Source organism: Mus caroli, unplaced genomic scaffold (genome assembly GCF_978045245.1).
Source record: "Mus caroli unplaced genomic scaffold, Mus_caroli_1 scaffold_14, whole genome shotgun sequence".
Lineage (NCBI taxonomy): Eukaryota > Metazoa > Chordata > Mammalia > Rodentia > Muridae > Mus > Mus caroli.
Genome location: NW_028227269.1, coordinates 79,873,507 through 79,891,127, shown reverse-complemented (window position 1 = coordinate 79,891,127; position 17,621 = coordinate 79,873,507). Strand labels below are relative to the sequence as shown.

Here is a 17,621-nt window from a genome sequence, read left to right as displayed (position 1 = left end):
GATAATAAATGGTATGGCCCAGATCCCATATTAATCAGCTCCAGGAGAGCTATTTGTGTTTTTCTGCAGGGTGAAGAAAATCCACTTTGGGTTCCGAAGCGACTGACAAGGACTGTGAAAGATCGAGATGAATCCCAAAATGATCCTGTTATTCTTACTCCTGAGGATTGAGCCAGGGATAAGTATACCTTTGTGGGCCATAGTAAGATCATGGCCAGTACCTTTACCGGTACATTCCAATTCTTCTACCTTGCCTTTGTTTTTTGCAATGGAATGTTTTTTGGATGCACCTTGTGCACAACAAACTCCTCAAGAGCCACGAGTGTATAATAGTACGAGTTTTCATTTAAATTATACACTATGCTTTGTGCATAATGTGGATAAACCTTTTACACCTTGTATATTTTTAAAGAAAAAGATTATCTCTAATTGGGCAGATCCCATTAGCCAAAATAAAGTGAGCTCTGGAGTGTTATTTAATGCTTTAACGCAAGTTGTTCAAGGAGCGCAATCAGGCTCAAGTGATGTTGGAAATAATGTAATTTCACCTATAAATATCACCACTATTATGATAACGGGAAATGTGACTATTCCCAAAAGATCACGATGGCCTGTTGGCAATGCTACTGCTATAGGCAGCATGCCTTGGTGCCATCCGGACCTTGCATTTCCTATAGTTTTTTCACCTTGTCAATCAAATGTTTTTCCTCGGAAAGAAATAGCAAAGGGTTTTGTTTTGTCACCACCATTGGATTTTGCTGTAATGAATGATAAAGGAGATGCTACAGAAAAAGACAATATTTGGCCATATTATCAATGGATCTTAAGTAATGAGGCAGGTGCTAGTACCAGCTTATCAGCCTTTGCATTGCTGACTGGAACCTTTCATGAGATATTGAATGTTTCTGCCACACTTTCCAATATCTCTGCTCATTTAGATAATGTGACATCTAATAGAGTTATCAGAAATATGACTACTTCTCCAGTAGAAGTCTGTGTCAATCCTCCATTTTTCTTTATATTGGCTGAATTTCAAAATAATACAGAATGGTTAGATTGTACAAATGTCACTTGTTTTTTGACACAGTGCTAGAATAAAACTAATTTCTTAGTGGTACATTTACCAACCTTTGTCCCTGTGCCTATTGAGGCAGATCCAGTAAAGTTCCCAATCATGAGTCTTGTTCGGCAGAAGAGAGATTTTGGAATCACAGCCACCATTGCTACTGCCATTGTGGTGTCCGCTGCGTCAGCGGTTACCGCAGGAATTGCTATGGCCTATCAAGTCAATACTGCTGACACCATAAGTCAGATAGCAGAAAAAACGTCTGAGGCATTGCTTACCCTGCAAAGGGTGGATTCTCGTATCACCTCAGGATTAATGCTAGTGAATCAAAGCGTAGATATTTTACAACATAACATGGAACAGATGATGGATGTCATACAAATGAGTTGTGTGGCATCAACTCCGCATGTGTGCATTACTCCCGTTAGGTGTATTAACAATTCTTTCATTAAAAGTACAGATTTATCGAATTATATGAAGGAGAACTGGTCACAGGAGCTGGAAAGGTTGCAGACGAAGCTGCAGATACAGTCCCTGAACCTTAATGGAACCAGAGTGGAACCAGTGACCCTTGGAGACTTCACCTCTTGGCTTACCTATGCATTTTCTTACTTTAAGGAATGAGTGGGAGGGATTTTGTTTGGTGCTGCCATATGCTGTAGACTGGTGTTCATGCTTTGGTTGGTTTGCAAATTCAGAACCCAACAAAAACGTGACAAGGTGATTATAACTCAGGCACTTTTAGCCATTGAAAACGGTGCCTCCCCTGAAGTTTGGTTATCTATGCTCAAGAATTAGTCGGCATCTGAGTCCTCTGCTCTTGCACCCCATGATTTTATGGATCCATTGCACTGGGATGAGAGAGACTCGATGATCATTGATCAGCCCTTGCACATCGCTGACGTTTCTTAATTGCACGCGAGAGGGTGATCATGATTCTCGACTAATTCATTCCTTAAAAACTTGGCTGGCCTCTTTTGTAGAGTTTGCCCTAGGTCGTTTAGCAATTACTGTCACACAGCATCATGGTATCCAAAGACGGGCAACTTTCCTCATGCACAGATCAACCTAAGACACGGGGCCTGGTGGCGATAGGGTTACCCTATAACGGGTAAGGCTGTGACACAGAGGAAAGAACTAAAACAGGAGCCATGGCTGATGGACATAATTGCACAGGCCTAGTCCAGCATCATTTTATTAAAATAAAAAGGGGGAGATGTGGAAAGCTGCAAACGCCATTACAAGATGGCGCTGGCTACCACTGGCCACCACCCATGATTATGGGTAAACAACCAATGTGCGCATGTGCAGTAGAGTTTTTTGCCGAGTCACTGCCTGGCCCGAAGCATATTAATGAGGTATTGGTAGCATAACCAATCTTGTATGGACACGTCACTCCTAGGCCTATATAAGCAGCCCCATTTTGGGGTCGGGGTCTTTCGCTTACACAGTCAATGCTCTCCCAATAAACGTGTTGCAGAAGGATCCTGCTGTGGCGTCTTTCTTGCTGGCGAGTCAGGCGTCCCACATTACTTGACCTTTTTCCCTTACTGCTTTTAATATTCTATCTTTATTTACTGCATTTGTTGTTCTGATTATTATGTGTCGGGAGGAATTTCTTTTCTGGTCCAGTCTATTTGGAGTTCTGTAGGCTTCTTGTATGTTCATGGGCATGTCTTTCTTTAGGTTTGGGAAGTATTCTTTAATAATTTTGTTGAAGATATTTGCTGGCTCTTTAAGTTGAAAATCTTCATTCTCATCTACTCCTATTTTTTTTTTCTTTTGGTTTTTTGAGACAGGGTTTCTCTGTGTAGTCGTGGCTGTCCTGGAACTCACTCTGTAGCCCAGGCTGGCCTCGAACTCAGAAATCCGCCTGCCTCTGCCTCCCGAGTGCTGGGATTAAAGGCGTGCGCCACCACGCCCGGCTCAGAGAGTACTTCTTTTTTTTTTTTTTTTTTTTTGGTTTTTCGAGACAGGGTTTCTCTGTGTAGCCCTGGCTGTCCTGGAACTCACTCTGTAGACCAGGCTGGCCTCGAACTCAGAAATCCACCTGCCTCTGCCTCCCGAGTGCTGGGATTAAAGGCGTGCGCCACCACGCCCGGCTTCATCTACTCCTATTATCCGTAGGTTTGGTCTTCTCATTGTGTCCTGGATTTCCTGGATGTTTTGAGTTAGGATCTTTTTGCATTTTGCATTTTCTTTGATTGTTGTGCCGATGTTCTCTATGGAATCTTCTGCACCTGAGATTCTCTCTTCCATCTCTTGTATTCTGTTGCTGATGCTCGATCTATGATTCCAGATTTCTTTCCTAGTGTTTCTATCTCCAGCGTTGCCTCACTATGGGTTTTCTTTATTGTGTCTACTTCCCTTTTTAGGTCTTGGATGGTTTTATTCAATTCCATCACCTGTTTGGTCATGTTTTCCTGCAATTCTTTAAGGGATTGTTGTGCTTCCTCTTTAAGGTCTTCTACCTGTTTAGCAGTGTTCTCCTGTATTTCTTTAAGTGAGTTATTAAAGTCCTTCTTGATGTCCTCTACCATCATCATCAGATATGCTTTTAAATCCGGGTCTAGCTTTTCGGGTGTGTTGGGGTGCCCAGGACTGGGTGGGGTGGGAGTGCTGCGTTCTGATGATGGTGAGTGGTCTTGGTTTCTGTTAGTAAGATTCTTACGTTTGCCTTTCTCCATCTGGTAATCTCTGGAGTTAGTTGTTATAGTTGTCTCTGGTTAGAGCTTGTTCCTCGGGTGATTATGTTAGCCTCTATCAGCAGACCTGGGAGACAAGCTCTCTCCTGAGTTTCAGTGGTCAGAGTACTCTCTGCAGGCAAGCTCTCCTCTTGCAGGGAAGGTGCCCAGATATCTGGCGTTCGAACCTGCCTCCTGGCAGAAGTTGTGTTCCACTCACCAGAGGTCTTAAGATCCCGTGGATGGGTCCTGTGAGGACCTTGAGGGTGTCCTCAGACTCCACGCCCAAGGTACCCTGGTGCTGGCGTGTTCTGGAAGGGACTTGTGACCCTGATCAGGCCGGGTTTTCTGCTTCCCTAATTAATGCAGTCTCAGGTCCCGTGCGATTGGATTGGAGCAGAGGCTGTGTTCCACTCATCAGAGGCCTTAAGATCCCTTTGAGGGTCCTGTGAGGACCTTGCGGGTGTCTGCAGACTCCTCACCGAAGGTACCCTGGTGTTGGCGTGGACCAGAAGGGACTTGTGACCCAACTATTTGTTTTTAAATAATTCAAAATTTATTAAAGGGAACTTACAAATAAAAAACATCACACAATGAAATTAGCCAGACCCAAAGTCTATACATTTCAGTGAACTTCTAAACAGTTGGAACACCCACTTTGAAGATTTGGAGCTTCACATTAGATTTTACCCTTTCATTATCTAGTACACATTTAGGAATTTATCCACCACAAAAACCTGGAAAACCCCAAACAGAATTGAAACGGAAAGCATTCTTAGTTCTATAACCTCTTTCATGACTCAAGTGTTTATTACCTGTATTCAGTCCTTCATCACCCAGTCTCTACTCCTTTTCTCTTTTCTGCATGCTATATTTTACCCAAAGGCAATTTCTAGTATGTACTAGAAGAAACACACACACACACACCTACACACACTTATACATACATGTTAAGCTAGAGTTTGTGTATGCGGAAGAACATGTGTTGTTTTCTTTCTGAGATTAAATGACTGTGTGTGATAATGTATATGCTCAGTGTATTCATTTTCCTTCAAATATGATTTTATTTTTCTTTAGAGCTAAATAATGGTCCATTTTATATACATGCCAGATTTTTTCATTTTCCATTCATCAGTTGATAGACGACAAGGTTTGTTTCATTTCCTTGTTATAGTGAATAAGCATCAGTAGACATGAGAGGTGCAAATATCCCTGTGTCAGATTATCAAATTCCCTGGGTATGTGCCTAGGAGTGAAATAGTGGGGCCATGCAGTAGTTCTAGCTATAAATTTTGAGAAATCACCCCACTTATTTTCATATTGGTTGTATTAATTTGTACTTCAACTAGTGAACAAAAGTCTGTCCCTTTCTCCCTCAATGCCTCCTCTCTTCTTCCCCCCCCTTCTTTGTATCTCTCTCTCTCTCTCACTTCCTCTCATTCTAGCTCTCTCTTGCTTTCACTCTCCCATTCTCTCGCATTGTCCGTCTTATTCATGATAGACATTTTGACTGGGAGGAGGTGGTATCTCATCAAAAATACTTTGATTTTCATTTCTCTAATGGCCAGGGGTATTAAATGTTTCCAAAAACAGTCATTGGTTGTTTGTGGTTTTCCTTCCTTTTTGTTTTTTTTAACTGTTCATTGAATTAGTTGACCAAATTGTTGATTAGTAGTTTCCTTGTCTTAGTATTTTCAATTTGCAGTTCTTTGTAAATTACAGATATTGGCCCCTTGTCTAAAGTACAGCTGGTGAAGACTTTCTAATGTTCTGTCTTATCTCTTGAAACTTTATTTTATTAGTGTGCAACCCCTTTTCATTCTCAGGAGTCTCATCTTGCTGATACCTGGGGCTAGTTCCTATGTTAATGCTGTTCTATATAGAACTATCTTGTCTGCCAAAAAGTCCTAAGGAGTATTCTTGATGTTGTCATCTACAAGTTCTAGTGATTTGCATTCTAAATTATCCTCGTTGATCCATTATGAATGAGTTTTATACAAGGTGAAAGCTATGAATCTTAATTTCATTCTTCTATAGGTAGTTTTCGAGCACAAATTGTTGCCACAATGGTAGCACAAACCTTGTGGACATATCCAACTAATATCTGCCTTGATTTAAGGCCCATTCCACAAGGTGGAACAAGAACCAGACATTCGATAGTCTAGGACCCAAGGTAAAACCAAATAATACTGGTCTAAAAAAAATCAACAAACAGACAACACCAAATCAAACTGACCCAAACTGAACTTGTAATGATAAAATGGCTTCTAGTGGCAGTTTGCTATACTCATAGATCATCATTACAGAAGCTTCCTTCTATGGCAGATGGGAACAAATACTGAGGCCTCCAGCCAGACATGCATAAAGTAAGAGACCTTGAAACATTTGGCCCTAAATTGGAGTCTTCATCAAATCCTTCCCCCCAGGACTCAGAGAACCCCAAAGAGGAGGAGGAAGAGAGGGTGTATGAGCCAGAAGGCGTGGAGGAAATAAGTCCTCTAAGTCAACAAGATGAAAGTCCATATGACCTCTCAGAGACTGAGGCAGCTTGAACAGGGCCTGCACAGTTCTGCATCAGGCCTTTTTATATCTATTATAACTTCAAGTTTAGTGTTTGTGTAGGATTTTCTGAATGTATATGAATGAGTGTGCTTCTGATTCTTTATGCCTTCCTTTTGGCTCTTTTCCTTGTATGTCTTGTTCAAATCCAATGTGATAGTTTTTGTTTTGTCTTAGTATATTTTATTTTGTTATATATTATTATTATCATTTAGAAGCCTGTTCTTTTCTTTTCCTTTCCTTTCTTTTCTTTTTTGTTCTTTTCTTTTCTGTTCTGTTCTTTTGTTTCCTTTTCTTTTCTCTCTTCTCTTCTTTCCTTCCTTCCCGTCTTTCCTTCCTTCCCTCCTTCCTTCCTCCCTTTCTTTCTCTCTTTCTCTCATCCTCTTCCTTCCTTCCTTCCTTCCTTCCTTCCTTCCTTCCTTCCTTCCTTCCTTCCTTTCTTCCTCTCTCTCTCTCTCTCTCTCTCTCTCTCTCTCTCTCTCTCTCTCTCTCTCTTTCTTCCTTTCTTCCTTTCTTCCTTTCTTTCTTTCTATTTTTGAGACAGGGTTTCTCTGTGTAGCCCTGGCTGTCCTGGAACTCGCTCTGTAGACCAGGCTGGCCTCGAACTCAGAAATCTGCCTGCCTCTGCCTCCCAAGTGCTGGGATTAAGGGCAGGTGCAACCACTACCCAGTCTTTTCTTTTTCTTCTTTATAGGACAAAGGTTTTTTTTTTTTTTTTTTTTTTTTTAATTGAAAATTAGTACAGAGAGCTGAAACCCTTCAAGAATTGGAGATATGACAATTGATGTAGTCATGCATTAGGACACATCAAAATGTTTGGCTTTTTAATGAGCTTTATTTTAAACAGTACAAAGCTAAAATGCCTCTACAGTAAAATAACTGGAAAATTAACATTATGGAGTAATAACACCATGGAATACTTAGTGATGTACATGCAAAGCAGCTCTATTTAGCATTGTACATGTATTCCTGAAACACAATGCCTGGAATTTTGTAATGAGAGACAGAAAAGGGATAGTGGATCTGGCTGGGAGGGAACTTGGGGAGGAACTGAGAGGAGTAGAAAGAAGGGAAACCATAATCAGGACACATTTTGTGGTGATAAAAAAAAATCTGTTTTCAATAAAGGGACTGGAAACAGAAGCTCCCCCACAGTGTGTAATATTGTTTTGTTTTTGAATTTTCATCAGAAATTAGGTATCTGTAGTTAGTGGACTTAAGTCTGAGTTCTTAGTTCAGTTCTATTGATCAACATATTTGGTTTTGAGTCAATACCATGCTTTTTAAAATTTTTTGCTATAACTCTGTGTAGTACAACTTGAGATAGAACATGGCAATGCCTCCAGCTGTTCTCCTATCATTCAGGCTTGTTTTAGCTATTTGTGTGTGTGTGTGTGTGTGTGTGTGTGTGTGTGTGTGTGTGTGTTTGTATTTACATATGAAGGTGAAAATTGGTCTTTCAATTTCTGTGAAGGATTGTGTTGCAGTTTTGATGTAGATTGCATAAAACTTTTGATTGCTTTTGCTTTGATGGCCATTTTCACTATATAATCCTAACAATCCATGAGCCTAGAAAATCTTTACATTGTTTGATATCTTCTTCGAAGTCTTTCACTTTCTGGGCTAGAGCTATCCCAAGATATTCTGTTTCTTGTTGTCCTTGGTTTTGTGGTTATTGTGAAGAGTGCTGTTTCTCTGATATTTTTCTCTCAAGGCCTTTGTAACTTGTGTACACAAGGGCTACTGATTTTTAGGTGTTAATTCTGTATCACTCTTCTTTCCTAAAAACACCTTTCAAGTGTAAAATTTCCCAGTAGCGTATTTAGGATCTCTTGTGGATACAATCCTATCATCTGCAAATAAGAATACTTTGATTTGTTTTTTTCCTATTTGATCCTCTTCTCATGTCTTACTACTCTAGCTAATACTTCAAGTACTGTTGTGAATAGTATGGAGAAAATGCACATTTTTGCACTCTCTTTTGTGTTTTTCTCTGTTTAGGTTGGTATTGGCTATGAGCTTGCTGGATGCTACCTTTATTATGCTGAGGTATGTTACGTGTATGCCTAATCTGTCTAATATGTCATGACTCTGATCATGAAGGGATGCTGGATTTTGTCAAAGGCCTTTTCTGCATCTAATGAGATCATCATGTGGCTTTTGTCTCTCAGTTTGTTTATGTGGTTTATTATGCTTATCAGTTTGCTTGATGACCAGTCCAGCTCAGTCAGACAACAGGGTCTCAAGTGAGGGAGTGAGGATTGAAAAGAAAAAGACAATTCAACAACATTATAACATGACTATATGGTGCAGATTTTTGAAGTGTGCCCATATGATTCTCTGCACTTCCTCACTGTCTGTTGTGATGTTTCCCTTTTGTCTCTAATTTTATTAATATGGATCTTTCCTTTCCATTTATTTTTTGTTTATTTGACTAAGGGCTTATTAATCTTACTGATTTTTCTCAAAGAACCAACTCTTTTTTTTAATTGATTCTTTGTATTGTTGGTTTTTTTGGTTTCTATTTTATTGATTTCAGTTCTCAGATTAATTTTTTCATCCTTTGGGGTGTTAGTTCTTTTAGTTTTTTAGTTCTAGAGTTTTCAGGTGTGCCATGAAGTGACTAATATGAGACTTCTCCTTTTGTTTTTTGTTTTTTTTTTCTTAATGTAGGCACTTCTGACTATGAACTTGCCTTTTGGAACTGCCTTTATTGTGTCCCACAGTTTAGGTATGCTATATTTTCATTTTCATTAAATAATAAATGTTTTAAAATGCATTCTTGATTTCTCTCTTGTCCCATTTTTTCCAATAATTAACTTTTAAATTCACTTTACATCCAGATTTTACTCCATTCCCCCTCTTCTCCCAGTCCCACCCTTACAAGTCCCTCTCCCCATTGCCCACTCCCCTTCTCTGAAGAGAAGAGGAGCCACCCTTGGGTACCACTACATCCTGGGATGATATCTGGTCCCAGCAGGACTAGGCACCTCCTCTCCCACTGAAGCCCAACCAGGTGGTACAGGTAGGAGTTAAGGAGGCCCAATGGCAGGGAACAGAGACTGAGACAGCCCATCTCTCTACTTTCCATACCCCCACTTACCTTGTTAGGGAACTCACATGAAGATCAAGCTACATTTGCTACAAATGTGTAGGGGGGTCTAGGTCTAGCCTCTGCATGCTCCCTGGTTGGCAGCCCAGGCTCTATGAGTTCCCATGGTCCCAGGTTACTTGATTCTATAAGTCTTGTTGTGTTGTTCTTGTCCCCTCTGGCTTGGTCACTTCTATCTCCCAGTCTTCTACAAGACTCTCTAAGCTCTGCCTGATGTGTTTGGCTGTGAGTCTCTGCAACTGCCTCCATCTACTGTTGGATGAAACTTCACAGGAGACATTTATGCTAGGTTCCTATCTGCAGGCATAGCAGAGTATCATAGAGAGTCTCAGGGTTTGACTCTCTCAAATGGTTGGATCAGTTTTCACGAGTTTATGTACTTTCTGCTGGTGTGGATATCCATCCTTCATCCATTGAGGTCAGGTAAAATGTAAGATGTCATTTCAGTTTTCTTTTATCTGTTGAGACTAACTTTGTGTATGAGTATGTGGCCAATTTTGGAGAAAGTTACAGGAGGTGCTGAGAAGAAGGTATAATCTTTTGTGTTTGGATGAAATGGCCTGCCAATGTTGTTTTGTTGTTTTGTTTTATTTTGTTTTCCTAGATCCATCTGATTTATGATGTCATGTAAGTCCAGTATTTTTCAGTTTACTTTTGGTCTGTGTGACCTGTCTGTTGAAAGTGGAGTATTAAAGTAACCCACTCACAGTGTATGGAGGTTAATTGGTTTTAGCTCTAGAAGTATTTCTTTTATGAACTTGGGTGCCCTATGTTTCCTGCATACATGTTTAGAATTTCAGTATCTTCTTGGTGGATTTTTTCTTTGATTTGGTATCCTTCCCTATCTCTTCTGATTAGTTTTGCTTTGAGTTCTATTTTGTCAAATGTTAAGATGGCCACATGGCTTTCTTCTTTGGTACCTTTGCTTGGAATATCTTCCCATTCATTTATTTTGAGGTGATGTCTAGCTTTGATTAGGTAAAGTGTGTTTCTTGGATGCACCAGAAAGATGGATCCTCTCTTTTAATCCAATCTATTAATCTGTGGGGTTTTTTTATTGAGGAATTGAGCCCATTAGTACAAGAATTATCATTGTGCAATGTTTACTGATTCCTGTTATTTTGTTGTGATGATGTGGGTTTTCCTCCTCCTTTGATTTACTGGTATGACATCATTTATTCCTTTGCCTAGTATTATTGTTGTTGTTGAGTGTGGTTAACCCCTTCAGATTGAAATTTTCCTTCAACTCCTTTCTGTAGAGCTTGCTTTTTAAATAAATACTTCTTAAATTTCATTTTACTGTGGAATATTTTACTTTCTCTGTCTATTGTGATTGATAAATTTTCTGGAAATTGGGGGTCTGAGCTAGCATATGTGTTCTCTTAGAGTTTGTAAAACATCTGTCAAGGCCCTCTGGGCCCAACACAAGTAGTGCTGAAGAGGGTCTGTTCTGAGAGCACCCAATGATGGAGGAGGTTGCTGATGGCAGCCAGTGACTAGACTGATCACTTAGAAGATTTTTTTCTGAGGGAATAAAGCTTGATAATTTTGGACCCAGCACTCCCTGGAAAATTAAAGTATTTTCTATTCCAAGTACAAATATGTGTTTGCCATGCATTAAAACTCACTTTGCTCCTTTTCTAACCCATCCAGTCCTTGCTATTCTTCTATAAGGAAAGAGGCATACTTCTGCTCTTAAGTCTAACTTGATTATATCTTTCTGGCAAACATTTTAAACCATCTCCTTAAACTTTCTATCAACTACTATAATCCCCTAAAACTATTTAAATCAAATCGGGAATTCCATAAAATCATTGATTCACCTAAACTATATTGTTTGATGAAAGCTCATCTTCATGTTGATCTGCAGGAAAATTTCCCAATAGAGTAGGCTATGACACAGGAAGTAATCACACCAGGCTATAGGCAGTGAGGGACTTCCCATGACCAATCATACCATACCAGATACATGAGGAATATAGAAATGAAAAACATAAGAAGGCATCATTATCAAGCAATCCTGGAATGGAGCACCCAAGCTCAATGGGTGATACTACTCCTGGGAGATTGGTTCTGGGTACTGTAAGAAAGAAGGCTGAGCCAGTAGAGTGCAAGCCAGTAAGCAGTACTCTTCCATGGTCTCTGCCTAAGTTCCTGCCTCCAGTTTCCTGTTCTGCTTTGAGTTTCTGCTCCAACTTCCCTCCACCACAGAGTGTAACTTGAGAGTTGTAAGTGGAAACAAACCAATTTCTCTCTAACTTGATGTCCTTTATGATGTTTAATCACAGCAATAGGAAACCTAACTAAGACTGATACCAACCAAATAGAGTAAAAGTCAAATGAAGGTAGGTGATAAGCTAAGTCAGTCAATTTCCATAGTGAATTGAAATTATATACATGTAATACAGTGTTAAAACGGTATTTTAATGGGTAGGCAGGTGTGCTCTTAGATGTTAATGATGGATGAATGATGAAAGAGGTGTAAAACAAGCTAAACCTAGACACTTTGTTAGACATGCTCCTTTGAAGTGTACCTAGCATACAATAAGATACAAACACTTAAAATGCAGCAGGCGAGTTTTACTTGGACACCATCATGTGAGAAGACTTGATTCTCATTTTCCATCACTCCAGAAATGTTCTTCTATGCCTCATCACTCCATATATCAGGCATTTGCTGATTGTCTCAGTAATCCCATTCATCAGTCTGCAATGTTCTACGGCTCCCTTCAGTGAAAGCATGTACAGAGAATAACCTTTGGTCTAGTTCCTTCTCCTAGTCACTACCTCTTGGGTATTCACTCATGCCACTTTGAATGTCAGAAATTCACTGATGTTAATGTAGAGGATCATTCAATTAAAATCAGTTTATCTGTCTCTAAACTTTAGGTGTTATGACTTAGGAGTGGCATTTTATTTTAAGTATTTGGAATAAACTTAGAAATAATAATGCTATGAATCGTCATAGGTAAGACTATGTTTATGGGGTTTTAAGGACTGGTTATCACTCACTTATTTTAATAAGAAACTATGTTTTATAACCTGTTGATTTTCTTTTCGTGACACCTATGTAATTTTAAGATTCTGTCAATGACCTCTAGTTGGTTTACTTTGTATTTTTACTGAAAAAATTCCATACAACCTATTTCTTTCATGATTTATTATTCTCCATTTCCTTTAACATCTTCAGAAGCCATCTAGAAAGGGCTATGACAAGCAAGCGCATTTTGTACAGATCACCCACTGTTTTTCATGGCAGTGATGGGTGTGCTCTGAGATGCCAGGTTTTCAGAGAATTCATTGCTTCTCACTGCAGAAAAGCTTTTCTGCCCCTATTACAGAGATTAATGCATTTTTTCTGCATATTTATCTATTCTCTTGGGCATATCTACTATAGATTCAGTATAAGGATGTAGTTTCATGTAGTAGTGCTGTATAGATGAATTCATGTTTTCATAATCCCTGACCATGATTTTTTAGAACTCCCTAAATTGATACAAGTAATCTTATTGCAACCCCCCCCCCCCCCAGAATAAAAGCTACAAATAGAGTTCTGTAAGCCTTCATGTGTCATGAGCTAATTTCACTAGGGGGAAAAATGCTTGGAATAAATTTATAATCTAGGAAAACATTTCTTCTAGGTTAATAATGAGGCCACTATCTGGTAACCAAAAGTCATAAACTGGGAATGGACAATTTATTGTAGGTACAAGAATAGAAAGTAAATGATGAATTAGTTCATCTATATAAAATAAAACAAAACAAAACAAAAAAAGACACGAGGCAGCAGATTCATCTCTTGACAAAACTGGTCTAACTTGTGATATAAAAGCTATTGCTTTAAGCTTCTAATGAACTTGTGAAGCCAGAAAATGGATCGTGGATCTTTAGTTAGGTATTAGTCTTAATGGACAGACATGTAAACAATTTTTCTGTAGCTCTTTAAACTTTTAATAGTCTATGCCATGAACTATTTAAACTTACTATAAACTTATGGAATGTAAGTGCTTAGAAAACCATGTGATCTATTTCTGGAAAAGGTATGAAACCTAAGAAAGTGGTAGTGTAGACCTTTTCTGCTTCATCCAGTGTGCATATGTCTCTGTGTGTATGAACCTGACTTTCTGTTCTATTCTTTCTGGCTCATGAATTAATGAACTCTGAATTTCTCACTGGGCTAGGGAGAGGCCCTTGAATCAAACGATTCTTTTCTTAGAAAAGAATCTAAGAAACTAAGTTTTCTTAATTCCCCTGCTGTTATCACCAGGAGTTAATTTCTAGAAGCCATCGTCTTTTGGCCCCAGAATGGCAAGAGACATTTAAATCGCTAGAAGTCATCATCTTCTGGCTTCAGAATAGCAGGAGAGAATTAATTTGCCAGAAGTCAAAAGCAGTTGGCTCCTGCTGATGCTGGCCTTGCTGTCTTCCTCAGTACCTGAATGCTAAGCTGGACCTCAGCACTGATCCTCCATACTTCCCCACACACCTAGCTCCGTGCCCTTTCTAACTTGAAAAAAAAGAAAAAGAAAAAAAGAAAAACAAATAGGCAAACAAATAAACCAGAATTTAAAATCACAAAGGAAAATCCACAAGGAAACATGTGTACACATGCAGAATAAACCACAAATTCAGAAAAATATATTAGCAAAAGACCAGTAAGATTAAAAAAAAATGCCCAAATATATTTCTATAAACAATAATTCTCTCCACAAGATCCCTGATAGAGGAGCATCTACTGTCTCACTAATGTTTGTTTCTGGACATAATTAAATGGCTAATCCTTTCTTTTATAATATATGATTTATACTGATATATATATATATCATATATGTTATATGATATATATTCATATATCATATGATATATATTCTACATGTGATATATAGGTTATAAGATATACATTTTATATTATATATTATGGTGTATGATATATGTAAACACACATATATTGTCTTAAAATTAAAAATGAAGATGAAAAATGCTCAAATTATTTCTATATACAATATTTCTTCCCACATGATCTCTGATAGAGAAGCATCCAATGTTTTACTAATATTTGTTTTTGGATATAGTTAAATGGTCAATTCTTTCCTCATAAAGTATATACTATACTATATATACCATATATTATGTACATGTTATCTATTATATGCTACATTATGTTTTATGATATTGTTTATATGTGTGTGTATCTATGAATATAAAATATAATTGTCCTAAAACACCAAATTTCTTTTCCCCACTTATATTTTCACAGTCAGATATGAGCTGTATTAACTCAAATATATACTTGTTTCTCCAAGTGCCTCCCACTTTTTGCTCTTCCCTGGGGCTTCTGCCATAGGGTCTCCAGATCACTGAGCACACAATGCTTGGATGAGCAGAGCATTGTTATGTAACAGCCTCTCTCCCTTTACTTAGCAGAGGTGGTAAGCCTCTTGCCTCACTCTGCTCTCCTCATGCTCTGATGTCTTAGTCTTGTCTGTCACCCAGTGGACCAGATTTGGTTTGGTCCATGGCTCCCTTCCTCAGACCATCTACCTGGACTTTGGCCCTCCTGAGAGGTGCTCTCTGGCTCTCTGTGCTCTGGGCACTGTTGTCTCCTGCCTGCTGTTCCCGTAGCCCACCCAAATGGCGCTTCTCTACCTCTGAAATTGTCATCCCCAGGAAGGTTCCCCAGAGAATGGGCAAAAGTGATATGTCAGGGCACATCACCTATAGCATGCGCTTTAGGGGACAAAGACATGTGGTCCACATGAAACTCAAGAAAAACATGATTCCTCAAAATTTTCCTGTATATACCTCTAATGACCAAGGAGCCCAGCAGAAGGATTACCCATTTGTTCCTCGGGATTGTTACTTCTACAGCTACCTGGAAGGAGTCCCTGGGTCCCAAGCTACACTAGATACCTGCACTGGAGGTCTGAAAGGCATGATACAGGTGGATGACTTCACTTATGAAATCAAACCGTTGGCATCGTCTTCCAAATTTGAGCATGTAATTTCTCTGCTTGTGGTGGACGAAAGGTCACGTGAGTCGAAAAAGTGTAGAAATGATGAGATTATGGCAAAGGCAGGTGACCTCCCTCAAGAGACTAAGCTCGCTGGAAGTCCCAGAGCAGCCCCTGTATATCTGTGGCGTTACCATTTGAAAAATGTAGGAATACAATTCACGGTGACTCATGAATTATACAAACAAACTGGGAGCAATTCAACTGCCTCACTTGAGTTAATATTGGTTATGACCAGCATTTCACATAGCATTTATAAAATGAGTGGAATGTTTGTGTACGTGCGTACTGTGTGTATTTGGAATGACAGGGACCACTACTCAATTTCCTCACATTATAACAATGTTTGGAGAATGATGGAATTATTTGGCTATTGGAAAGCTGGTTACTTTTGGGAATTTGAGCATGCCACTACAGCTCTTCTCCTTGGAAAAAAGCTTGGAAATACAGATTATGCAGGCTTTCAGGATGGAATATGTAACCCCAACTGGGGAGTATTATATACATATGTAGGAACAAACCATTTATTTCTGGCTGGATCTTTCCTGGCACATGCAGTGGGTCACCTTCTGAATGTAAGGCATGATTCATCGGGCTGTGTTTGTTTCAGAAGGAGCAGTTGTCTCATGAATGAATTTCCTACTCTTCAGGATATGATTAGCAATTGTACCCATGATATGCTACATTTGAGGATCCATGGTTGGGACCCTTGCATGAGTGAAGTGCGCCGTACATATAGACAACAACATTATCGCGTTCCTCGTTGTGGAAATAAGATAGTGGAGGCCAGTGAGACATGTGACTGTGGTTCTTTGAAAGACTGTACCGCTGATGAGTGTTGTGGAGTCGATTGTGAGTTGACTCCGGGCAGCTATTGTAATACAGGAGATTGCTGTCTATCTTGTAAGTATGCACCCACTGGAACAATATGCAGAGACAAAAATGGTATTTGTGATCTTCCAGAGTACTGTAGTGGAGTCTCAGAGCATTGCCCAGGAAATTTTTACATCATGGATGGAACTCCTTGTTCTCCACTGGCAGTCTGCATAGCAGGAAACTGTAGTGACCGTCAATTGCAGTGTCAAGCTCTTTTTGGATACCAAGTAAAAGATAGTTCACCAGCATGCTATAATGAATTAAATGTCAAAGGTGACCGATTTGGAAACTGTGGTGTAAGAATCATACGAGGAGGAAGCCAAACTGTCCCATGTCAAAAGGAGGATGTTTTTTGTGGAATGATCCACTGTGATGGTGTCAAGCGTATTCCTGGTGGAGGTGAGCACATGACCTTTTATCACCTAAAGGTTCAAGATGTTAAAGAAGTACAGTGCTTTGGGTATGATATACACCATGGTTTAGAACGTCCAGAAATAGGGCTTGTAATGGATGGTGCAACTTGTGGCCCTGGAAAATACTGTAAATCTCAAAGATGTGTTTTTCATCAAACTTTGAAGTTTAATTGCAACGTTAGTTCCTGTAACTTCAGAGGGGTGTGCAACAACAAAGGCAACTGTCACTGTGTTCAAGGTTGGCAACCACCAAATTGTTTACAAAGAGGAAAAGGTGGTAGTATAAACAGTGGCCCTATAACTAACCCTCTGAGGAGATATCGAGCCAAAATCCATGTGAGTATCAACAAGCTATTAATTATTTTAGGTGCTCGCATTTTTCTTATCGTGGCTTTGATTATTTTTGGTGCACTTGCAAAAGCAGTATTACGTCCAGAAGTGCCCCAACGACGCTAAGCATAAAAGTTAATTGACTTCATCCTAAACTAATTGGAGCCACACAATGGACAAAATCCATGTCATTGACCACAAGAAACTCTCCATTGTCTCCCATCAGTCATGTTATCATTCACAAATCTGAGCATTTCATCTTGAAATAAAATCATGGGGAATTAGCATTGTGTTTCTATATTTAAATTTCTTATAATTATTTCATATTGTCTATCTTTCTCATTTCCCCTCTCTCATTAATTCTCTGTGTAGAACTGTGAGTTCAGTTTCTTGTGGAGGCCAGAGTTGGATCCGAGAGAGCTGGAGTTATAGGTAGTTGTGGATCGCCCAGCTTGTGTGCTGGAGACCAGACTCAGGGTCTCTGCAAGAGCAGCAAGCGCTCTTAACTGCTGTGTCATCTCTCTAGCCTCTTAATGCCATATAATTTACCACTTTTTAAGTTTGTTTTGA

General features: G+C 39.3%; 1 protein-coding gene across 1 annotated transcript in view; it reads left to right on the top strand.

Annotated features, from left to right (window-relative positions):
• The window catches only part of LOC110306986 (disintegrin and metalloproteinase domain-containing protein 21-like), an 88,457-nt gene extending 71,132 nt beyond the window's left edge, over nucleotides 1–17,325 (top strand). The window contains exon 3 of the mRNA XM_085830519.1: nucleotides 14,679–17,325. Within this exon, the coding sequence (XP_085686645.1) occupies nucleotides 14,937–17,177 (2,241 nt within the window). The 5' untranslated portion in view covers nucleotides 14,679–14,936 and the 3' untranslated portion in view covers nucleotides 17,178–17,325. The remainder of the gene's footprint in view (nucleotides 1–14,678) is intronic.
• Nucleotides 17,326–17,621: the final 296 nt, after the last annotated feature.